Here is a 25,388-nt window from a genome sequence, read left to right as displayed (position 1 = left end):
TTTTTTTTTTTTTTTGCCATTATTGAATTTTAGCCTTTTCCAACCACCTATTCCTCTCACTCATTCGCTGCCTCTGAACTCCCATAATTCTTTCTTTGACCCTTTCTAATGATACCTAGATTTTGCCTTATATTGTAATTATTTTATCTTCACTACTAGATTGAAACTTCCTGAAGACAGACATACAGAATTTTCATTCCCTCACAAATGCTTAGAAAGTCACCATGTAATAGATGTTTGCCATGGACCCCCTAACCTGGCCTGTTTTGTCCTTAGGTCCAAAGGAAGCCATGTAAGGGTTTGTTGCAAAAATCATCATCCCTGTCAGAAAAAAACATAATAAGACCAGAGCAAGGGGCGTCTGGGAGTCTCAGTAGGCTAGGCATCGGACTCTTGATTTCAGCTCAGGTCTTGATCTCAGGGTCATGAGTTCAAACCTCATGTTGGGATCCACGCTGGGCATGGAATGTACTTTAAAAATTTTTTAAATTAAAAAAACAAAAACAAAAAACCAGGACTGGTTCACCAGCTCAGATGAGCCAGTAACAGATTTCTTTGTGCAAAGCATAATATGGTGGTTGTGAGAAAGGACTCTAGGGGTTGGATAAACCTGGTTTCAAATCCTAGCTTTGCTACATATTAGCTAGATAACTTGGGCATACCATTTACCCTCTTTAGATTTCAGACTATAAAATACCTCATAGGATTGTTGTGGGATTAAAGAAAATAATGTAAGTATGAAGAGCTTAATATAGGACGTAGCATACAAATGATATCGTTGATATAAACATTAACTTGGAGGCAAATTTGTGGGTTAGGGACTTTATAACATGTGGTCCAAAGCCAAAATTATTACAGAAAAGTGCTATCTTTTAGAATATTAGTTAAAATCTCCAGCTAAAGTTCTGTTGTTTGTTTGCCTGCCTATTTTGCAGAAGAGCGGCAGAGAAAGCTCCAGGAGTACCTAGCAGCCAAGGGAAAACTGAAGTGCCAAAACACCAAGTGAGTTTGTCTCACCCAATTATGCAAGTTTTGCTGCCCTCACTGGTACTAGCAATTTAAAGCCTTTCAAAACATAGCCCTTTTGGGGCACCTGGGTGGCTCAGTTGGTTAAGCATCTGCCTTCGGCTCAGGTCATGATCCCAGCGTCCTGGGATGGAGCCCCGTATTGGGTTCCCTGCTCAGTGGAGAGCCTGCTTCTCCCTCTCCCGCTCCCCGTTTGTGCTCTCTTTCTCTCTCTGTCAAATAAATAAATAAAATATTTTTTTAAAAAGGACATACTCTTTAAAAACAACAACAACAACAAAACATAGCCCTTTTGTTTGCAGTCTACTCGGACTGCGTTGAGATCTTATGATAACTCAGAAAAGGGTATATTGGTTCAGACATGACAAAAAAAACCCGGAGCAGTTTAAGCACTATTATTGTGACAGCCTCTAAAGGAAGGGGGAGAAGGTCCACAGTATTATCTACAATGCTGGAAGCTTTTCCTATCCCTGCTTTTTTTCCTGGGAAAGTGATTCTTGTGAAAGCTAGAAAAGGTCAAGGAGTTGAATGACCCTGGTTCTGTTGTTCCTTGCTAAAATAGGAGAGCCAGTTATAGTCAGTCCTCATAGCTGCACACCAGCATCCTCCAGCCTGACAGTGCTCTTTGGCTATTCTCTTAGCACTTACTCCCAACTTAGACAGAATATGACTGTTTCACTTTTATCTTTTGTCAACATCTTGCCATTGTAATGGTGTTATTAGTCCCTCTTGCTTAACATTGATATATTTTCTCCCCAAAGAAGAGGAACTGAATTTTTACAAAGTTAGTTTATTCTAGTTTCCTTTTACTTTGGGGTTTTACTCAACTCTTTTTTCTTGATTAAATAAATCTAATTAATTTATTCAACAAATATTTAATACCTATAATATATCAGTCACTCTTGGTTCTGGAAATATGGTACTTAAGACAGAGAGGTCCCTGTCCCTCCAGAGTTTATGTTCAAGATGGGGGAAACTAACAGCAAGTCATGATCGAAGTCCTTCTTAGTCTGGCAATTGTTTTTGATCCATGCAGATTGACTCCTTCTAAATTCTCCTCTATTTTCCCATCCTTTTCTGCATTTTCTGCTCACTGGCTAGATTTCATATGTGCTCCTGTTTTTTTAATTATATCTCTCACCCCCGAATATTCATTATCTGAAGATACTTAAAACAAAGAAATTTTTCAAAGAAGCTGTTAATTACCTTACTTGACATTGTATCTCTAGTGCCTGGCATATTGTGGTGTTCAAGGAATGATGTTTGGATGAACAACACTATGTAAATATGAAGAAAACATATGTCATTAATCTCGTTAGAATGCTGTATTTATGCATAGAACATGTCTGAAAGGGTCACAAAAAATGGGTAAGAGTGATGTGGTCACTGAGGAGTAGAATAGCAGGACTAAGAATGGGATAATAAGGGGACTTTATTGAATATAATTTTGAATTATTTTACTATATACAGAAATTCCAATGATTTAAAATTCTAATCTTAATAAATTGTAATCACTATACTTCCCAAGCCTTGCTGATCCTTCTGTACTAAGAATTAATCTTATCTTGTCTTTTATAGGCCCTATCTAAAAGCCAAGAGTAATTGTCTGAATCCTCCACCTTCTAAATCTGTAAGTAGAAATTAGTCTTTTATAAAATAATCATTTGGGGGGTGCCTGTTAGCTTAGTTGGTTAAGCGGCTGACTCCTGATTTCAACTCAGGTCATGATCTCAGGGTCATGAGATCGAGCCCCATGTTGGTCTCTGGAGTTTGCTTGAGATCCTCTGCCTCTGCTCATGCACACTCTCTTTGTCTCTAAAATTAATAAACAAAATAAATCTTTAAAAAATAATAATCATCATTTTGGGGGCACCTGAGTGACTCAGGCAGTTGAGCAACTGACTCTTGATTTTGGTTCAGGTCATGAGAGTGAGAGCCTGTGGTCTTAACCACTTCGGTATGCTGCCATGGAGTTAAATGGCTCAGTAGTCATTAAAAGGGAACACGTATATTGAATCTTCCAAGCTACTTAACAAGATATGCTTCCTAAACAGTTCAGTTCAGCTAGATTATGGATAGAGTGATAAAGGATCCTCACATTTTCAAGGTTTAAATGGAAGAAATTAGCCTTCTGAAAGGCTACACACAACATCATTAGACACTGTGAAGGATAGAAAATGTATATAAGGCAAAATTGGTACATCATGATGTGAACAGTTGGGAATCACTAGGTCAGACTTCTACTTCGAGCAGATCGAACTAGTGTAGCATGCAAGCCTTAAAGGAAAAATCTGCTGGGAAGAAAGTGTCCTCATTCAGAGTTCCCAGAGTTCATTCGGAGTTCCCAGCTTCTCTAGAAGCTGACAATACTGATTTCACTAAGTCATCTCTTAAATGAGGTGATGCCTACCTCTTTTTTACCCAGTTGTGAAGATAAAAATTAAGTGGGAAAACCAAGTATGGAATAGGAGGAACTAAGAAGACTAGGCAAGTAATAGTCATCATTATAATTGTATAATGCCTTACAACTTATAAAAAGTTTATAAAACATTTTCATACCTAATTATAATAGCTAACATTTGAGTATCATCCGGATACTGGCCAAGACACTTTATACACAATATCTCAATTAACATTCAAAACAACCCTGTAAGAAAGGTGGCCTTACAATTTAATGTCGAGATACCTTTGTGAATAAAAGGAGGTACTGTTATGTTGGGCCAACAGCCATAAATAAAAACTATCTTGTGAAAAACAGGACATTATGACACCCTTCCTAGAAGATAGATGTTATTATTGTTATTCCCATTTTACAAATGAGAGGACTGAGGCTCAAGGAGATTATGTACTTTACCAAAATTACATAGCCAGTAAGGGTCAGACCCAGGACTTGAACAAAGGTCTTCTGGCATACTCTTACGAATTATAAACTTTAAAATGGTGAAGTCTATGTGATGCAAATTATATCTCAATTTTATTTTATTTTTTTTTTAAGATTATTTATTTATTTATTTGACAGAGATAGACAGCCATCAAGAGAGGGAACACAAGCAGGGGGAGTGGGAGAGGAAGAAGCAGGCTCCCAGCGGAGGAGCCCGATGTGGGACTCGATCCCAGATCGCCGGGATCACGCCCTGAGCCGAAGGCAGACGCCTAATGACTGCACTACCCAGGCGCCCCCTATATCTCAATTTAAAAAAAAAGAACAATTAGGGATGCCTGGGTGGCTCAGTGGGTTAAGCGTCTGCCTTCGGCCTAGGTCATGATCACGGGGTCCTGGGATCGAGTCCTGCATGGGGCTCCTTGCTCAGCAGAGAGCCTGCTTCTCCCTCTGTCTGCTGCTCCCCCTGCTTGTGCACTCTCACTCTCTCTCTCTCTCTCCCTCTGACAAATAAATAAATAAAATCTTAAAAAAAAAAAAAAAAAAGAAACAACTAAGGAATAGCACGTTTGGAAACTTTGATACCACCATCCCTGCCTCTTCAGTAAGCAATAATGTGATGATCAGAGGTAGATGTAAATGTTGGGGCTCAAGGAGTAACCCAGCTATAGCCATGTGGGTATCCATCCATCTCCCTGCCTCCCACTTCCAACCCTCCCTTATTCCACCCCCAGCAACACCACCTTACACATACCATTCTAGAGCGGACATCTCTTTGCCCTTAATGCCAAGTGGTCTTGGTTACAGACTTTCTTTACACATTCACTAAGTTTACATAGTAATTCTCAATAATATTACCATATCAAAAGTAAAGAGTGGTAACTCTAGCACTCCCATATCTTCCCCTGGAGACATATAATCTACAAATCTCTGCCCAATTCTCTCTTCTGAATACTTGCTTTTAGTGCAAATGCCCCAGAATCCACAGTGACCTGCTCCAATTATTTACCATACCAATTCTAAACTCCCATCCCTAGTTTGTTAAGTTCTTTATAACCTAGCCCTACCTTCCTTATCCAAGATTAAATCACATGACTGAAACATTTACTTGTTAATAATGTAGAATCTAACCTTAAAACCCTGTCCTGATTAACTTTCTACTGAGATGTTAGATTGTATTGAAAGTATCTCAGGCCTCCCAGCATCTACCACCTATTCTTGCCACTGATCTCCAGGGACGAGACGAAGGTTCTTGAGTGACACTGTGACCTTTACAAAAGCAGTGTTGTTTAAAAAAAAAAAAATTAGTATAGCAATTTACAGTACTACTAGGAGGAACTTGAGAAGTACCCTAGCATAAGTTTATTATGTATATGTCTTTTAGAGTCCCTAGAAGGACACTTCATTTGGGATATAATGGGCATTCAACAAGTACTTGTTCAACTGAGGCAAATTTATTTTTTTTTTTTAAGATTTTATTTATTCATTCGACAGAGATAGAGACAGCCAGTGAGAGAGGAACACAAGCAGGGGGAGTGGGAGAGGAAGAAGCAGGCTCATAGCAGAGGAGCCTGATGTGGGGCTCGATCCCATAACGCTCGGATCATGCCCTGAGCCGAAGGCAGATGCTTAACCGCTGTGCCACCCAGGCGCCCCAAATTTATTTTTTAAACAACAATTTTTGTATGTTCACTGCATCTCTGCTTAATTCCATCAAGCTAAAATATTATAGTATATTTCTGATAAGAGCTCAAGTTATAAAGATCTTTTAGGGACACCAGGTGGCTCAGTTGGTTGAGCATCCTGACTCTTGGTTTCAGCTTAGGTTATGATCTCAGGGTCATGAGGTCAAGGCCCGCATCAAGCTGCATGTCAAACCCCTCATTGGTCTCCAAGCTCTGTGCTTAGCAGGGAGTCTGCTTGAGATTCTCTCCCTCTCCCTCTGCCTCTCCCCCCACTCACATGCTCTCCCTCTCTCTCTCTAAATTAAATAAATAAATCGTTTCTTAAAAAGGTCTATTAGTGAGCCTTTATTTTCTCAGATTCAGCTTTATTAAGTGAAATTCTAAATAAAATAACTAATTTTTAAATTTTTTTATTTTCTATTTTAAAAACTGAGCTATTGTTATGAATTTACTTTTTTGATATTTTTCTTTATCTTTTTAGCATACTATACCCAAAAAGGATGTTACCAATCGTGTTGCTTTGCCTACCAAAGCTACAAGACCCATCAGCATTAAACTCCAACCCAGACCTGCCAATATCACAGGACTGCAGAAGCCAAAGTTGGAGGCACCAAAACTTCTGGGCAAAAGGCTGACTTCAGGATGTGTTTCTTCTAACTCAAACTGTAAGCCTTCCAGCAATAGTCAACAACAGCATAAAGCTGGATCATCCACTACTGGAGAACTAGCTAGAAAAACTTTGGGGTCACTTAGCATACAAGAATTGAAAACTGCAAAGCAGCAAGTAGCAGATCAAGGAAATACTAAATGTGCAGACTCTGCGGACAATAACCATATTGAAAATGAACACTTGGATAGCTGTCTAAAAGAGATAAACAAAGAGAACTTGCCCCAAACCTTACCAGACTATGAAAGGAAGTCAAATCCTGAATTACGGACAGTATGTAAGCCAAAGACTAACTCTTATAATCAAGTCAAGAGCAGTTTGGCTCCTAAACAAGCCTTGGGCAAAAGTTCAGGGAATGGAGCTGCTCTGAAAGACAGAGTTAATAAACCATTTGTTGGAAAAACACAAATTAGGATCCTACCAGTAGAGTCACAGCAACTATCTAGAGGAACGAGTCTTGCGAGACCAGGAGAAAAGCTCCCAACGACAGTTCCCTCTCACAACGTTCAGACCCTTAGTAGGACTCAGGCACCAAAGAAACCAGTGGTCAAGGACATAAAGGATATACAGGTTAATAGGGATAAATATGAAAGACCAAATGCAACTAAGTTACAGTCACACAGTGTTACTGAACAGAAAGTAAAACAAACCAAACCCTGGACATGCCCCAATGTGCTTCAGGGAGGCTTTAAAAACAGACGTCCAGACATTAAGCAAGATCAGAAATCCACTCAACCTTGTTTTAGAACTCGGACATCATGTGCATTGCAAAAATCAAAAGCCATAAGCCAAAGGCCTAATTTGGCAGTTGGCAGTTTTAATTCAGTCATTCCTAGCACTCCTAACATAACAGTAAATAGAACCAATGGGAATAAATGCAGCAACAACTATCAACGAAAAGCACAGACTTTGGACTCCAAGTTGAAAAAGACTCTTTCCCAGAACCATTTTCTGAATAAGACAGCTCCCAAACCTCAAGCTGGTAACAAAACCATAAATGGAAGAAGAGTCCCAAATGGGGCCCAGACTAACCCAAATATTAAGAAGATCACAGCAGAGGATCGAAGGTATTTGCTTAATTCCATAATTTTGCAATTTAAGATTAGGCAAATTGACCATCAGGAATACTCAGGCCATAAATAATGGCTTCTGAGTAATTTTTAGCTACAGCCCTGAAAAAAAAAGACTGGAAGCAAATATAACAAATATCGACTTGATAGAGCTGGGTGGGACATACATGTGTTATAAATTATTCTCTGTAATTTGCTGTATGCTTGAAATAATTTCTTTTTTAAAAAGATAGTTAGAAAGAAACAGAATGCTTGAGTAAGAAATAGGGGTTGTAGGTGTAGACCACTCGGTCAGGAAGTACCCTGCAGGGACTGAAAAGCGATAAAAAAGGGCCAGGTGGGAGGAGTCAGAGTAGTGAATTTACATAGCTAGGAAATGGGGAGTTGGTAGTCCCTTGTTAAGCAGACCAGTGGTTAAATCCAGAAAGAAGGAACAGGAAACTTCCATGAGTGTGGGCAGGCCAAGTTTTGAAAAGTAAGCTAAGACAAAGAGAAGCAATGAGTTCACATCCAGAGTTCAGACAGTAGAACTCGGGATCTCAGGGTGCTGAAGGTTCACATTAACATGCATGTAGCTGGAAACCAAGCCAAAGGATTTCACACCCTCTGCACAGGACTAGATAGTCTCACAATGCGGTGACCCTCCAAGGAGAAGCATCTGTGTACACTTGGGTGGGGTAGAAAATAAGGAGATTCCTGACAAGGGTGAAAGAAACATGTAAAATCAGATCGTAGCTAAAAGGTATAGCAGGATGAAGTGAGGGCAGGATCGATTCTCCGAATACAGCCCTGAACACCACCGACAAGCTCTCTGCTCTCCTGAAGAGACAGAAAACAAACCGCTTAATTTAGGGCGATGTGATCGAGAGAGTGAGACTGGGCTGACTTCTTTAGATAGAAGGATCAGGGAGGTACTTTCAACAGTGACATCTGGTCTAGGAATAGGATAGAGACAAAAAGAAGAATGAGCCTTCTGAGCAAAAAGAAAACTGAGTACAAAGACTCCGAGCTGGTGAATGAATTCAGGGTCCCTCCCCTGGTGCTCACAGTCTAGACCAGATAACGGCTGATGGGTCTTTGAGACAGTGTGTGGAGTGCTGACCATGTTTGATTACGGTCAAGAGGAATCTGTGGAGAGGGACAGATCACTCACTCATTGCTCGAGTGTTCCTTCAGCACCTACAGTGTGCTGGGCGCTGGGAGATACAGTGGTGAGCACACAGTCACAGTCTACCTTAACTGATGTCTATATGGAAAGTACTAGAATAATAAAAATCATAGCATTGGGGTCCTGGGAATAGGTTGACTTTAGAAAAAGGTAAAAGTTTCCTCTGGTGTCTATATGGAAAGTACTAGAATAATAAAAATCATAGCATTGGGGTCCTGGGAATAGGCTGACTTTAGAAAAAGGTAAAAGTTTCCTCTTCATTTATGATTGGAAGGAAGGCTGACAGAAGAAGAATGCCAGCAACATAGAGGAAACATGCCAGACATCTCAGCCTCTGCCGTAAAGCCGGTGGTTAGCGTGAAGGTGAAGGGGTCGGGCAGTTGGGGCTGAAATAAGTGCTATGGATTGTGCTCTGGAGTCAAGGAGGGAAACAAGGGTTAATTAGTTAACTGACATTCTGGAAAAAGAAACACCATAAGGTCAGAAAACAGATCGGTGATCACCAGGAGCCGGGAATAAGGAGCAAGGTTGACTACCAAGAAGCATGAGGGAATTTTTGAAAGGAGTATATCTTGATTATAGTTGTGGTGACATGACTTTAGGCATTTGTCAAAACTCGAAGAACTGTACACCAAAAAAAGGTGAATTTTGCTGTATGTTACTGAACATTTGTGGGTTCTAGACACTGAGCTAGGCACTGGGACATTCAAGGTTTCTGCCTTCACAGAACTTGCATTCTAGTGGAGAAGACAGAAAAATCAACATCTTGATGAAATAAAATAGTTACACATAATTACCCCTTCAAAGAGGTATCATTTGAACAGAGGACTGAATGAAGACTCAAGACCCTGAGACAGGAATGAGTGGGGGTCAAGTAACTGAAGGGATACCAAAGCTCCTGGAGGGGAGAGAGTAAGAGGGAAAGTGGTAAGACACGAGGTCGGAGAGGCAGGCAGGAGCCTAATTACACTGCCTTTCTGCTGTGGAAAACATGCTTAATTTTATCCCAAGAGCCATGGGAAGTTTCTGGCAGTGACACGGTCTGCTTTACACTTTAAACACCACTCTGGCTCCTCGGCACAGGATGAACTTGATGAAGGTGAGAGTGGAGCAAGGACATGAGTTAGGAAGGAGGTTGCTACGGCACTTCGGGCAGAAGGTGACAGTGATATGGACCCGGATGGTGGTAAAGAGGTAGAAGCCTATAGTCTGTACAGTGGTGTGTCAGATGTGAGAGAAAGAAAGAACTACATGAAGACAACTCTTAGTTCTAGGTCCTAGCGACTGGGTAGATTGGGGTACTATTCATTGATATACGATAAGCTATTTGGGAACCGATTTGAAGATGAAAATCAAGACCTTTGTTTCAGACAGTATTAAATTTGAAGTGACTGCCAGACATCAAATAAAAAATACCAACGAGGCAGTGGGTTTTACAGAGTTTGGGACTCTAGGGGAAAATCTGGCCTGAAATGTACATCTGTGAGTTATAAACATGTAGTAATTTAAAGAAGCTGAAGAGCCGACATTCACATGCTTGAGTCTCTGGATCTTGGCGCCTCTTCCAACAGTAGTCTGTTGACTGCTTAGAAGCAGGAGCAGAGAATGTGAAAGATGGAGGAGAGTGAGAACTAAGATTTGGCCACCATCAGAGCCTAGCTACTTAAGACTCCTGAAATTGTTGATCTTGTTTAGGAAGAAAGGGGGTCATGTATAGTCAGGAGAGGGCTAAGGAACTGGGCAAAGTGCTTCACTCTGGCCAAGAACCTACTAAGGGCAGAATGCAGGTTCGGCTGGGTTCGGCTGAGTGGCAGATAGAGAGCTTATGGTAAGAGAAATGGAGTGCCAAGTTTGTGATCTCAGAGATGGAGGGATGTTTTAGGAAAGCAAGTGCCAGAAGTAATACACAGGTGAAATGAAAATTTTTAGAGAAAAATAATGAAGAATAATCATGAAGATGAGGAATTTGAAGACTGAGATCCTAGTAATCCCTCTGCAGTCTGCCTTCTGAAGGGTAGGGGCAACCATTGTTGCCATTACCCATTTGTCAATTGTTTTTAATTCCATTCTCCTGACTTTGTGTGTAGTTGAAGGTATTCAGTGGTACTCAATCCATGCATATGTTATACTTTGAAAGTGTGACTATATACAAAAAGAAACCTAAAGAATTTTCCCACCCCCCCACCCTTAATTTTTTAACAGGAAACAATTGGAAGAATGGCAGAAATCTAAGGGGAAAATCTATAAACGGCCTCCTATGGAACTTAAAACAAAAAGAAAAATAATAGAGGAAATGAATATTTCATTCTGGAAGAGTATGGAAGAAGAAGATGAAGAAAAGAAAGCACAACTTGAACTGTCCAATAAAATTAACAATACTCTAACACAGTGTCTGCAGCTCATTGAGGAGGTAAGGAGGATAAGCTCCCAAAGCTTTGGCCTAGAGTCTTAGAGCTTTTAAATATTTTTCTTAAATATGGTGTAAGAGAGATAACCTTGGTCTAAGCAGAAATTCAGCTGCTCTTTTTAATATAGAAGAAGATGGGGAGCCTGGGTGGCTCAGTCGTTAAGTGTCTGCCTTCGGCTCAGGGCGTGATCCCGGAGTCCTGGGATCGAGCCCCACATCAGGCTCCTCCACTGGGAGCCTGCTTCTTCCTCTCCCACACCCCTTGCTGTGTTCCCTCTCTCGCTGGCTGTCTCTCTCTCTGTCAAATAAATAAATAAAATCTTTAAAAAAAAGAAGAAGAAGAAGAATAGCAATAATAATGACGGCATGCACTTAAATAAAGGCTCTTATATGCCAGGCACAGTTCTAATACTTTACTCATATGATCTCATACAATTATCATAACAACTATTACCATGCCCACTTCACAAGTGAAACTGAGGCATAAAGAAGTTGGAAAACTAACCCAAGCTGTCTGCCTTTCAAGGGATCCAAAAGGAATTTTGCCTTCTTTAGGCATCAAGGTCAAGGTGTAAATACTTGACATTTGGATATGAAGCTGAAGTCAAAGGCAAGGTCATGTGTAAAATTAGATTATCCTGATGACTCTGGATAGCTATAAATGGCATCTAAATTGTATCTTGGATTCTGCAGGTAAGGATAAAGGAGATGGTAAGCAAAGGGTATGATCCCTAGGTGATGCCGTGAAGGAAAAATATATTAATAAAAAATTGTGTAGACATCTATACTAAGGTCCTTGCCGAAGCAAACCCAATTCTGTCCTTTGGCTGGTGGTGTTGAACAGCAACAGAAAAAGTGAACCTTCAATTTAGGTCTACTCCAGGTAATTTTTTCACAAAATTCAGTTAAACATTAATTATTTCTCCTTTATGGAATTAAAGTTCAATTCTTTTTTTGTTGTTTCTCTTTCTTTTGTTTTCGTTGTATTAAAGAGAATGCATGAACATTCTTTAACAATTTTTGTTTTAGATTTTATTTATTTATTTGACAGAGAGAGAGAAGCAGGGGGAGCTACAGAGAGAGAAGGAGAAGCAGACTCCCCACTGAGCGGGGAGCCCGATGCGGGACTTGATCCCAGGAACCTGGGATCAAGAGCTGAGCCGAAGGCAGGCGCTTAACTGACTGAGCCACCCAGGCACCCCCATGAATATATTCTTATTATTAAAAACATTTCAGGGACAACTGAGTGGCTCAGTTGGTTAAGCATCAGACTCCTGATGTCAGCTCAGGTCATGGTCTCAGGGTCCTGAGATTGAACCGCACTGTGGCTGCGCCTGCACATGGAGCCTGCTTAAGATTCTCTGGCTCCCTCTGCCCCTCCCTCCCCCTCTCTCCCTCTCTCCCTCTCTCTAATAGTAATAATAATAATAAAATTAAAAATAAAAACATTTCGAACAATACAGAATATGACTAGACCCCCCACCGAGCACGCCTGCGCACGCACACACGCCGGTTATGCATCCCAGGCCGCTCCTTAGAGCTGACCACTATTGCCATTTATCCCTCCAGACAGCTTTTATGCATGTACATACCATGTGAGCACGTAGAGAAATGAGGTACATAGTTTTATGAGCTGCAATTATTTTATTTCAGATTTTTATATATGTTCTTTGGTTGTCTTTTCTTGTGTTGCCCTAATATTAGTATTATTCTGGCTTTGTCAAATAAGTTGGGCATTTTCCTCTTCTATACTCTGAAAATAGTTTATACAACATGAGAATTATTTTTTCTTTGAAAATTTAGAACTTGCTCATAAAGTTATCTGGACTATGGGGGATAGTTTTGTGTATATCTTTTCAATTTTTCCTGTGATCACTGGTCTATTTGGGTTTTGTATTTCCCGAGCTAATTTTAGTAATTTCATGCCTTTTATTTAAAGATTTCTCTATCAATCTTTTTAAAAGGCCATCTTTGGGTTTTATTATTTTCTTCTTTTGCATCAATGTCTGCATCTATTTTTATGTTTATTGTTTTTAATTAGCCTCTTTAGTTGAAAGCTTAAATCATTTAAGTCAGTCTGATTTTCTTAAAAATACATTTTAATGCTATACATTTGCCTAAGAATTTAGCTTTGGTCATATCCTTTATGGTTGTTTAGGTAATATTCTGTATTAGTCAGAGTCCACTCAGAAAAACAGAAACTGCACCAGGTATCTTAATAGAAAGAATGTAATGTAAAGGTTTCACAATGTCTTATGTAAGTTCCCTAGAAGCAAACCCTAAGAGGAGAATTTGTGTGAAAGTAATTTATTAGGAAGAGAATCCCAGGGAAAACATAGGGGAGTGGGGATGTGGGTCCAGGAAAGGAAAGAGGACAAGTAGGATGTGATATCAAGCAAAATCCATGGACTATAACTGTGGCACAATCCCGCAGGGGAGCTCTGGAGACTGGATCAGACCTCTCAGAGTCATCCTGATCAGGGGCAAGGAGGCTATAGTATTAATACTTCCATGGTCATTGATTAATGGCTGTCCCTTGGGAGACAAAAATTCCCAGGCACCCTGACTCTCTGGTACATACAAAGAGAAGCGATTCTGGCTGTTGGACATGAAAACACTTTGTGAGCCTGCATGCACAAAAATGGTAAAGGGACCATCAGAGGAAATATGGGTACTACACACAGGGCTGACAGTAAAAGGGAACCTGAGGTAACAGAGACCCTAACTTCAGGAAGCAGCTATCACCCACTGGGTCTGGGGGGAACAAAGAGAGGTTGAGGGTATCAGAATCTAGAAGCTAGGAGAAACAAACTCCAACTCAAAGGAGACCATACTACCCAGCAGATGCTGGTACCAGACACTGGAGGAGGGGCCCAGCAGGGCTGGGACTCAGACCTTGAGGAAAGGATGCTACCCAGTTGGTGCTCTTGTGTCTGAAAGAGCGCAGTGAGGCAGGATCTATAAGTGCCCGGAAAAAAGGTGGAGGCCAGAACCAACTATTGCTGCCAGAGTGAAGGACCATTGCTGGGGTGGGAAAGCAAATGGGGGAAAGGGAAGTCCCTCTCCTCTCCAACCCCACAATCTCCCTCTAGCTCCTCATACTGGCAGAGCCCAGCAAGGAGCTGCTGTGAAAACAGTGAGTGAGTTACAGAATTCCAGCCCCAGTGTCTCAAAGCAGAGGATAAAAGGTGGGTTTGGAGCTAGGAGGCCATAGGTTAGTAATTGACCTGCATACTCATTATTGTTCATCTCTAAATAGTTTGAGATTTCCATTTTGAGCTCTTTAACCTGAAAGTTATCTTGGAAGAATATCTTTTAACTTCCAGATAGAGTTCTGTTTTGTTTTTCCTGACTATCTTTCTTCCAACTGTAATTATACTGCATTGTAAATGTAGCCTGTATGTGTCCTGCTTGATAGAATTTGTTGAAATTAACGTCTGGCCAGTTGTGTTGAATGTTGCATCTCTTAGATGGGTGTTGGAATTCCTGAGTAATAGATATTCCCTCCAAAACTCAGCTTTTCTATCATACTCTTCATTTCTTTGTTCTGTCGCACTGAGTTCTGGGAGAATTCCACAGCCAAATCTTCGGCTCACTGATTTCTTCTTCAACTCTGTTGAGGTTTATGCTTCTTTCATGTAGTGTTGGTTTTCTCAAACATCGATGATTCTTGATTGTGGGCTTACCTTTGGGGCTTCCCCACCTCAGGAGGAGTAGGAGGCACTGCCTAGCTGAGTGCGCCAGTATCTGGGTTTCCGGTCATGGTAGCTCCCATATTCCTCCTGTCCATGTCACTGCCCGCTCTGGGTACAAGCCAGAAGGGGACCAAATTAGTGAGGACATTTTAAAGTGACTTTTGTGAGAGTTAGCCCTTTTTATACAGGCTGCATGAGTCCCCAAAACACTCACATATACACACCCCTGTGACCTTTCTTACCTGTGCCATCCTTCATACTTTGTTAGAGACATAGGAAAATTCTGTTCACTACTCAGTGTTCACATTATTATGAATATGTAAGAAATATATGGATGTTGATTACTGTAGGGTTTGGTTTGGAGTTTGGTTTTGCATAAAAATGTAAACATATTCCTTACCTTAAACTATGAAAAATATTTTACTATTTGGTCTCATTTAACTCTTAAAATTGAATGACCAGTGTCAAAACTCATTGAAATATACTGTTTAAATGAATGCATTTTATTATATGTAAACTGTACCTCAGTAAAATCGAATTTTTTTAAAAATTAAGAAAAAGTGATCAGACTGATTTCTGCATAGCTGCTCTGATGAATATTAGATGTGAGAATAACAGCAAAATGGCAGTAATTACCTCTGGGTATTTTTTTTTACAGGGTGTACCATCTAATGCAATATTTGCCATATTGTCCAGTATTCCTGAGGTCGAAAAATTTGCTAAATTCTGGATCTGTAAAGCAAAGGTGTTGGCAAGTAAAGGCACCTTTGATGTTATTGGGCTGTACGAAGAGGCCATTAGAAATGGGGCAACAGTGAGTATCTGTCTTGGGTGGGTGACTTCCTGAAAATTCTCTCATGCCAGTTGTCTGTTGTTTGCAATATGGCAGTCATACAATGTCATGTTAAATTTCGAATTCATTTCATAACGTATACACAGATTATGAAGCATAACATGTCCTTTATGTACATTTAATTAAAAATTTATTTGCTAGAGGGGCACCTGGATGGCTCAGTCAGTTAAGCATCCAACTCGTGATTTCTACTCAGGTCATGATCTCATGAGTCATGTAATCGGGCCCCCGTGTTGGGCTCTCCATTCTCCACTCAATGGGGAGTCTGCTTGAGATTCTCTCTCTCCCTCTCCTTCTGCCTCTCCCCCCCCACACACACTCTCTCTTCCACTCTCTCTCAAATGAATAAATAAATCTTTAAAAACATTTTTTTTAATTTATTTGGTAGAAAGTAAACTAATAGAATCACTGTTCTTGTCAAGTGAGTGTGACTCACTTTACACTCATTGTAGAAATTTGCACTTGTGGAAAGTAACAGCATGGAAAGTTACAACATCAATATGCAGTACTTACAAAATCTTACCTCACCATAAAGAACCTAAAAATACATTAAGCCCAACATATCAATATTCATAAGGCACTAATTCAGAGCCAGTACATGAAAAAAAAATTAATTCTAAAACCTAGTAAAACCACTGTCTCCATATAACTTTTTTTAACAAAAACCGCATCCAACAGTTTTATAACTCTTTTCACTTAAATGTCACTTGTCATGTCATTTAATATTCTACCGTACCTCTTCCCATGATTGTTCAAAATCGGAGTTGTACATGCACATAGTTTAAACAGTCATAGTCAAAATCATTCAATAAGTTTCTTTCCATAAGGCCTCTGTCCCTCCCCTCCCATTTCCCACTTCCCAGAGCAAACTGATTATTTTCATATTTACCTGGATAGTTTCAGATAGTGTGCTTATATTGCTATTTCTTGATTTTTCAGTTTTAGACATGATTTGTAGACTTCTAACTATGCAGGATGAGGATTTAACCCTCTTTCTGACACACACACACACACACACACACACATATATATATATATATATATATGCATGTATCCCCAAGAGACACATGCCTGCAAATTTTGCCATCCTCCATATTTCCATTAGAGTTATATGGAAATCCTGGTCACTATTGTTATGAATAATCTATGCTCATAGTTATGAATATGTAAGAAATACATGAGTACATTGAGCCATGTAATATATACTATAACTATTCTGCCTTTCAAGCATGACTTTCTACTTTTCCTGAAGTTAATTATTGTCGTGTTTTTCCTTTGCTTATTTTTCTGAGTATTTATTACTATGTAATTGATTCCAAACTTTTCTCTAATTGTCTAAATTTCTCAATACTTTTTTTTTTAATTCAAGTTAGTTAACATATAGTGTAGTATTGGTTTCAGGAATAGAATTTAGTGATTCATCACTTACATGTAACACCGAGTGTTCACCACAAGTGCCCTCTTTAATGCTCATCGCCTATTTAATCCATCCCCCCACCCACCTCCCCTTCAGCAACCCTCAGTTTATTCTCCATAGTTAAGAGTCACTTACGGTTTATCTCCCTGTTTTAATCTTATTTTATTGTTCCTTCCTTTCCCCTATGTTTATCTATTTGGTTTCTTAAATTCTACATATGAGTGAAATCATATATTTGTCTTTCTCTGACTGACTGACTTCACTTAGCATAATACATTCTAGTTCCATCCACGTTGTTGCAAATGGCAGGATTTCATTCTTTTTGATGGCTGAGTAATATTCCATTGTGTATATATACACCACATCTTCTTTATCCATTCGTAAGTCAATGGACATTTGGGCTCTTTCCATAATTTGGCTATTACAGATAGTGCTGCTATAAACATTGGAGTCCATGTACCCCTTTGGATCAGCACTTTTGTATCCTTTGAATAAATACCCAGTAGTACAATTTCTGGGCCTTAGGGTAGTTCTATTTTTTTTTTTAAGATTTTATTTAATTATTTGACAGAGATAGAGACAGCCAGCGAGAGAGGGAACACAAGCAGGGGGAGTGGGAGAGGAAGAAGCAGGCTCATAGAAGAGGAGCCTGATGTGGGGCTCGATCCCATAATGCCGGGATCACACCCTGAGCCGAAGGCAGACGTTTAACGACTCTGCCACCCAGGCGCCCCAGGATAGTTCTATTTTTAACATCTTGAGGAATCTTCATACTGTTTTCCAGAGTGGCTATACCAGCTTGTATTTCCAACAACAATGCAAAAGAGTTCCCCTTTCTCCACAGCCTCACCAACAACTATTGTTTCTTGAGTTGTTCATTTTAGCCATTCTTACAGGTGGGAGGTGGTATCTCATTGTAGTTTTGATTTGTATTTCCCTGATGCCAAGTGATATTGAACATTTTTTCATGTGTCTCTTAGCCATTTGTATATCTTCTTTGGAGAAATGTCTGTTCATGTCTTCTGCCCATTTCTTAACTGGATTATTTATTTTTGGGGTGTTGATTTTGATGAGTTCTTTATAGATTCTGGATACTAACCCTTTAACAGATATGTCATTTACAAATGTCTTCTCCTATTCCCCTGGTTGCCTTTTAGTTTTGTTGATTGTTTCCTTCTCTGTGCAAAAGTTTTTATCTTGATGAGGTCCAAAATTTCTCAATACTTTTAAAACATCAGATATCCTATCGATTTCTTTTTCTTAGAGACCCTTCTCCGAGAACTTTCTGACATGTTCCAGTCTTAACAGGTTGCTCTTTACCACTGTCTTTGCCTGTCATTCTGGGATCTTACACCATCACCCTCACATTCCTGTATCTATCTGCATTGTCTGTTTTTCTTCTCCAGTGCTTTGCTTCTCTGTCTGTTTTTTGTTGCTGCTGTTGGTTTTATTTTGGTTTTGTTTTATTTTATTTTTTTTAAAGATTTTATTTATTTATTCAACAGAGATAGAGACAGCCAGCGAAAGAAAGAAGGACACAGCAGGGGGAGTGGGAGATGAAGAAGCAGGCTCAAAGCGGAGGAGCCTGATGTGGGGCTCGATCCCATAACGCTAGGATCACGCCCTGAGCCGAAGGCAGACGCTTAACCGCTGTGCCACCCAGGCGCCCCTGTTTTATTTATTTAATTTTATTATTTTTGTTTGAAAGAGAGCGTGCATGTGTGCATGGGGGGAGGGGCAGAGGGAGAGAATCTTCAAGCAGACTCCCTGCTGAGCACAGAGACTGACTCGGGGCTCAGTCCCATGACCTATGAGATCATGACTTGAGCCGAAACCAAAAGTCTGACACTTAACCCACTGAGACACCCAGGCGCCACTCCAGTGTTTTTCTTCTCTCTCTGTTTTGTGTTATTGTTGTTGGTGGTGGTGTTTTTATTTTCCTTTGTTTTCTCTTGTTCATGAAAGGCTTTACTCAGATGCCAGTAAAAACTGGGCTGTATACAAAGAGGTGATTTGAAAAAGTTCTGGACACATGGATGAGGTTTTACCATAGGGTGATCTGGCCGAGCCAATTGGGTGAAGAACCCTCAACAGCAATGTCTTCAGATCTTTCTAAAACTGGTCATATTCTCTAAAGAAGGATCTTCCAATCTCTTCCTGGGAGCTGGAAATCAGACTACCAGTGTTGTGAGGGAGTAGAGAGCTGGCATCTCAACCTTCAGCATGGAAACTTTCATTTATCCCTTTTTTTCAGTGGGCATCCCCACCTTCAATTGTGCATGATATTCCCCAGAGACTTGGAAAATACGTCTTCAGTTGTCTGTTAGGATAAAAACTTGGAGGGGCGCCTGAGTGGCTCAGTCGGTTAAGCCTCCGACTTTGGCTCGGGTCATGATCTCAGGATCCTGGGATCATGCCCCACATTGGGCTTCCTGCTCAGCAGGAAGTCTGTTTCTCCCTCTCCCTCTGCCTCTATGCCTTCCCCAGCTTGTGCTCTCTCTGTCTCTCTCTCAATTAATAACATCTTTAAAAAAAACAACAACAACAAAGAAGACTTGGAAGTTTGACTGCTAAACAGATGCTCAAGAATCCTCCTGATTTTGACCCCACCATTCATTCTTGAGCCTTTCAGAAAGGCCCTGTGGTTGAACCATGTTGTTTCTCAGCCACATTGCTAGCTTAGGATTCAGCTCTTTCAAGCTGGTTAAGTTGGTTACCTCTTCCTTCTACATTCTAGCTTCCAAATCTTGTTGCTATTTCTCCTATTCTCTGTAGTCATTGCCTCCTTTAATCCCATTATCATTTCACTAGAGTTTCCATAGGGATTAGAAATAAATGTATATTCAATCCATCATCTTTAACTAGAAGTCTATAAAAATGTAAAATATGTTGGGGCGCCTGGGTAGAGCAGTCGTTAAGCATCTGCCTTCAACTCAGGGCATAATCCCGGCGTTCCAGGATCGAGTCCCACATCGGGCTCCTCTGCTGGGAGCCTGCTTCTTCCTCTCCCACTCCCCCTGCTGTGTACCCTCTCTCGCTGGCTGTGTCTGTGTCACATAAATAAATAAAATCTTTGGGGGGAAAAAAAAAGTAAAATATGTTGATAAATGTTTTATATAATTCAGACTTTTTGCAATGTATTCTGTACATTTATTCCCATTCCCTCAAGCTTAAAGCACATTAGACTTTGTGAAAATGTATAAATAGCTTTGCTTTTATGCTCTGTTGTCAGTTCACATCTATTATTTATGTAATACAGAATTCCAGATCAGAAAGACCAAGCTCCAAATATAATATTCCTATCAGAAATTACAGTTCATTTATGGTATTCTACTTCATGGCATAGTTTAAATACTTTGAAAAAGGAAATCTATCTCAGATAACTTTACCAGAAAAGTACTTTTTAATATTTTGCCAGAAAGGTACTTTAAATAATAATGGCTTTTTTCTAATGTTTTATTTTTTATGTTATGTTTAATACTGTATTTTATATGTTATGTTTAATGTTATGTTTTTTATGTTACTAAATAAAAGAAGAAAGAAAGGAAAGGCTAGGGAAGATTATCCAAAATACTAACTAAAGGCTGCATTTGGGTGATTGGATTACGGGTGATTTCTCTTTTTAAGTTTGACTATTTTTCAGTTTTTCTGTAATGAGGTATATGACTTTTATGATAAAAACAAAAATTCAGTTAAGACAACGCTAAAAACATATGCTGCATTTTTTTATAACTAACTTTACATCTTGGGGCCAGAATCTTTATGTGGGGACACATCTTCAGTGGGATCATAGAAGTCAATTAAGAAAATTAACTGACTTAGAGAAATGTCACTACAGACAGCTTTCCTTAAGCGCATTTCTTCGTTAAAGTCAAGCATGCCAGCATTTAACCAACATTTTCTTTGTTCTTTCATTTTTCACATAAAGCAATAGATCTGAAACTTTTTAAATGTCATTTATAGTTAGATAAGAGATCTTTTAAAAGGAAACATTTTTATTATAAAAAGAAGCTCATTTGATGTTAAGCAAAGTTCCTTAGATCATTTTCTCCATGAATGTTTTTAATACTCTTTATGTATTTTCTTTCTTCCAGCCAATACAAGAGTTACGGGAAGTTGTTCTTAATATTTTGCAAGACCCAAACAGAACCACAGAAGGTACTGCTGTTTTTGTATTTAAATTCACTCCCTCCAGCCGCTCAAGTAAAAGTCATCGAGAAACACTTAGGGGAAAAAAGAAAAGAATTCTAAATCCCCTGAAATCCCTCTCACTTCTTGGTTTCCATAGCCTGGTTTTCTCAGCCGTCATCATCAGCTGATTTATTTCTATTATTACAAGTAAATACACTGCTCAACACCAAACATAGGCTGTTTTCACAAGAGCAGTCTACACCAGGGTGTCTTGCTTCCCTGGAGGGCTAGGTGGGAGAAGACAAGTGGCTCTTTCTCAGACAAGACTGAGGCAGAAGGGAGAGATGCCTCTGTGTCATAACAACCCACCAGGACTCACACATCCAAATTCACATTATAGCCTTCAAAATTGGAGGCACCTAGGTGGCTCAGTTGGTTAAGCGTCTGCCTTCAGCTCAGGTCATGATCGCAGGGTCCTGGGATCAAGCCCCTAATCCGGCTCCCTGCTCAGCAGGGAGTCTGCTTCTCCCTCTGCCTGCTGCTCCCCCTGCTTGCGTTCTCTCACTCACTCTCTCTCTCTCAAATAAATAAATAAAATCTTAAAAAAAAAAAAAATGACTGGAGTAGGAACATTTTCACTTAGCTAACCATTGCTGTCATTGGTCAGAACCTTTAGAAAACTCTTCTATGAAAAATACTGTGCCAAATACAGTGAGTGGCCCACTGTAATTGCTTATATTTGTTATATGAATGGCATGAAAAACAAGCTACTTTGAAAAAATAAAACAGATTATTTTTCTGATCTTAGAAGGTGACAAATGTTCTTCCTTTAAGACAGATTGAATTTGGGGGAACAATCAAGTCATGTGGAGTGATAGCTAACTACCCCATTAGTTTTGGGAAAATTTTGGGAATAAGGTCACAGGGTAGATATACTCAATGTTACTCTTATACTGGGAATGATGCTACTATTCAGATATTTGTTTATAATTCATGGCATTGTTCTTCAGACGGATAAGAAAAAAGATAGGAATTCGTGCCTTTCCTACTCCTTGACCCATGTTGACCTCTTTTAGGGTCTTAGCTTCCAACCACAATATCTGCCTATCTCAGCTAATTTCCTTCCCTTCCTCTTGGTTGTTGTGATTGAGCTATCATGTATATTGTGTTAACACAAGACATTTTTTCACCCACTGCCCAAGGTAATAGTCATGTGGTCATCCCTTTTAGGAAGGGATTGGAAGCTCAAGTGAGTTAACTCTAGTGAGTCAAGGAAATTGACCCAAGGTTGGTCAAAAACAATGATTAGTCCCTAAGGGAACCTCTCTCAAGAGCGAATAAGAGATGGGGATGTGTTCAGAATGTTGAAAAGCTATCAAGGATCCAACTCTAGGGGCGCAGAGGCTCAAAGGCTGTCTGGAGGGCTGGTTAGGAGGATGGCCTGGTGTAGCAGGGCCTGGCTAGACGGCTGGGCAGGAGAAACCATACATCTCACTTCAAATCAGTTACTCTTTTTTCAGTTGGGAAATCATTGTATATATTGATTTTTCATTTTATTGACTTTCAGTTTCAGTATTAAGTTGCTAAACCTTACTTTCCTTCTTGACCTTGCATACACAGGAGTTACCCCTGACTCTTCAGTTGCTGAGACAAATATAATAGCAACGGAAGAACTGGCCAATAAGACAGAATCTGAAAAGTCTTGTCTTTCTCTGAAAGAGAGAGACCAGGTTACAGCAACACCCCACATAACCAAGGCAGAAGAGGATAACCATCCTGGTATCAAATTACAGATTGCCCCGATCCCTAGGTGAGCAAACTCTAAAGTAAGCTTTGTGTTTATGGGCTTTATTCAAGACCTGTTCTCAGTTTCACTTCCACAGATCCAGAGCACCAGCAGTTTGTGGACACCCCTGCGGCATGTGAGGACCAGGTGGTCTAATCCATCTCTGGCATTAAAGAAAGGAGCTGAGGGTGAGGGGAGGGTTGGAACCACTGACAGGAAGACCTGTGCCCTTTCCGTGCACACACACCGTCGCCCTCACAGCACTCCAAGGAGGCCTGACCCGCCCTGAGGAAGGTGGTGCTGGAGTCTGGAGACAGGCTAGAACGGATTTCCCCTCCCTGCTGGATTGGGTCCTGCACTTACAGATCCCACGCGCTTTTCCTCCCAGGCCCCGGGGCGGGGACACCGAGTGCCAAGCAGGGGCAAGCTCTGTAGCTGTAGGAGGGAAGGGACAGAGAACAGCCCTATAAAAACAGGCTGTGCAGTCGGGTGTGTACTAGATAGAAGCTGCTCATTTTATTGGAAGTGTTTGGTGTTTGAATAAGTGTAAGTTTAAGGCAGAAGTCATGGGAACTGTGTCAGGATATCAGTGCCATTTCCTAGAACATTAATATAACATCAGTCTCTATTCATGATCTTAAAAAAGACTTCCAAACAAAAGCACCACGACCACACAGTTCTATATTTTAGTTCCCTGGAAAGCACAGCTGGGCCTCTTCCAGTCCTAAACCCCTCTCTCAGTGCTGCCATTACAGTCGACACAGAGAAGGATGAAGGCAAGCAGGTGATCCGAAACCACTTCTTGCTGGCTCTGGAATTTATTATGAGAGTTTTTAGCATGCCGGCCTGCTAGTTTTGCTTAGGCTCATGTAATCAGTGGGTTTGTGAGATGTAGACCAGATTCACTACAGGGAAAGTTCTCTGCAAACTATCCTCAGGGCTACTTTTTATTGGACACATTAAAGTTCACAAGGAAGACGCCCAGTTTGTTCCAGTTTTAATTTGTGGCTTGGTCCACCATCTTAAAAGATGGTTTTTGAATAATTTTCTGTCAAAGCGAGGAGAATCTTAGAATTCATTTGTCCAACCCCATTTGGTGTTAGGCCCAATTTCCTTAAAACCTATCAACTCTTTGAAAGTTTATGAATAAACAAACACCAACCGCTAAGTGTCTAATAAAAACCACACTTAACACTTCATTCAATAAATCTCTGTGCTTATACCATCCAAGAGCAGATAGACACCACCCAGTTCATTCTGACAATCAAGGAAAAGCCATCTGAGGACAGGAGCTGCTGTACGCGCACTCTTACATCAACTTTCATTGAAATGTCTACCGTGTTTTATTAGGACAGAAGAAAAAAATTCAGAACAATAAGAAGAATTTCCAAAGCAGTTATAAGGCTCTGAATGCATCTTTCTGTCCCACAGAGTAAGCGGAATGCCGGAAGTACAGGACATGAAGCTCATCACCCCTGTGCGGCGCTCGGCAAGGATTGAGCGGGCTGTGGCCCGCTACCCGGAAATGCTGCAGGAACACGACTTAGTAGTGGCTTCTCTTAACGAGCTGTTAGAAGTGGAAGAAACAGAGTGTTTTATATTCCGTAAAAATGAGGCTTTGCCTGTAACATTAGGGTTTAAAATCCTCGAGTCATAATTTCTTAATGCCTTTTTTTTTTTTTTAAAGGTGTTTCAGAGACTCCGTGAAATACCCTTGGCCAGGTGACCTGGGCAAAACTATATAACGGACAGGCAGACTGTGGGCCCTTAGGATTTAGTCACTGGGCTTACTCTCGAATTTAATATCCCCACGGGACTGTCTTTGGTTTATTTAAGACTATAGTTTGCCACAGTTTATAGTACATAAATTTTAAGCTATTGAATATTCATTTACCCCACAAGTATGGTAAAAAATGTTCACCTTATTGACCTAATTTACTCTCAGTGTAGTTCTTTTTTTCACATCAAGAGGCTGGTGCCGCAGGATGATGGACTTTCCTTCCTGCATCTGCCTTAGCGGAGAGGGCGAGGCCTATCTGCCCCGAGGGGAGCTTTGAAGCTAGCCTTCTGGACCAGATGCCATGCGACAGACTGTCTGATCAAATCCCCTCATTTTACGGAGCTGACGCTAGCTGTGCTTTTGCTCAGAGATCCCAGGTGACTTTTGTATGCGACTCTGACTTCTGTCACAGCACCCTACAGATGAGGGGTAATTCCCACCCTGGCTGTGCCGGGTCTTCTCCAGTGGAACACAGTTCTGAACTGCGGTAGTCGTCTAGCTTTTATATCCAAATCTAATTTTGCATTTGTTATTCAGAAGTGCTTCAAAGAAAAACAAAAGGGAGCAGGGGAGAGGGGAGGGCAGGGTCACTTGCTTCTTCACTTCAGTTCTTTGCTACAGGACACCTGACCTGAGAAGACAGTACAAGCCCCAGAGACTATTATAGGTTGCCTTTCCTTCTTCCTGGGCAACTGTTCTTGGAAAGTTAAAATTAGAATCATTATGTAAATATAATGTATAGAAAAACCTAGCCAACATATTGTGAATTTTAAAATTTTAGCTTTCTTAATATTTAAGTATTATCTAAAACAAAAAAATTAA

General features: G+C 40.3%; 1 protein-coding gene across 1 annotated transcript in view; it reads left to right on the top strand.

Moving 5' to 3' along the window:
- The window catches only part of CKAP2L (cytoskeleton associated protein 2 like), a 26,612-nt gene extending 1,224 nt beyond the window's left edge, over positions 1–25,388 (top strand). Inside the window, exons 3-10 of the mRNA XM_008700522.2 lie at positions 936–1,002; positions 2,605–2,656; positions 6,074–7,326; positions 10,700–10,907; positions 15,258–15,413; positions 20,964–21,027; positions 22,621–22,810; positions 24,218–25,388. Of these exons, the coding sequence (XP_008698744.2) occupies positions 936–1,002; positions 2,605–2,656; positions 6,074–7,326; positions 10,700–10,907; positions 15,258–15,413; positions 20,964–21,027; positions 22,621–22,810; positions 24,218–24,443 (2,216 nt within the window). The 3' untranslated portion in view covers positions 24,444–25,388. The remainder of the gene's footprint in view (positions 1–935; positions 1,003–2,604; positions 2,657–6,073; positions 7,327–10,699; positions 10,908–15,257; positions 15,414–20,963; positions 21,028–22,620; positions 22,811–24,217) is intronic.

Source organism: Ursus maritimus, unplaced genomic scaffold (assembly GCF_017311325.1).
Source record: "Ursus maritimus isolate PB19 unplaced genomic scaffold, ASM1731132v1 scaffold_6, whole genome shotgun sequence".
In the NCBI taxonomy this organism is placed as follows: Eukaryota; Metazoa; Chordata; class Mammalia; order Carnivora; family Ursidae; genus Ursus; species Ursus maritimus.
This window is presented reverse-complemented; position numbering and strand designations above follow the sequence as displayed.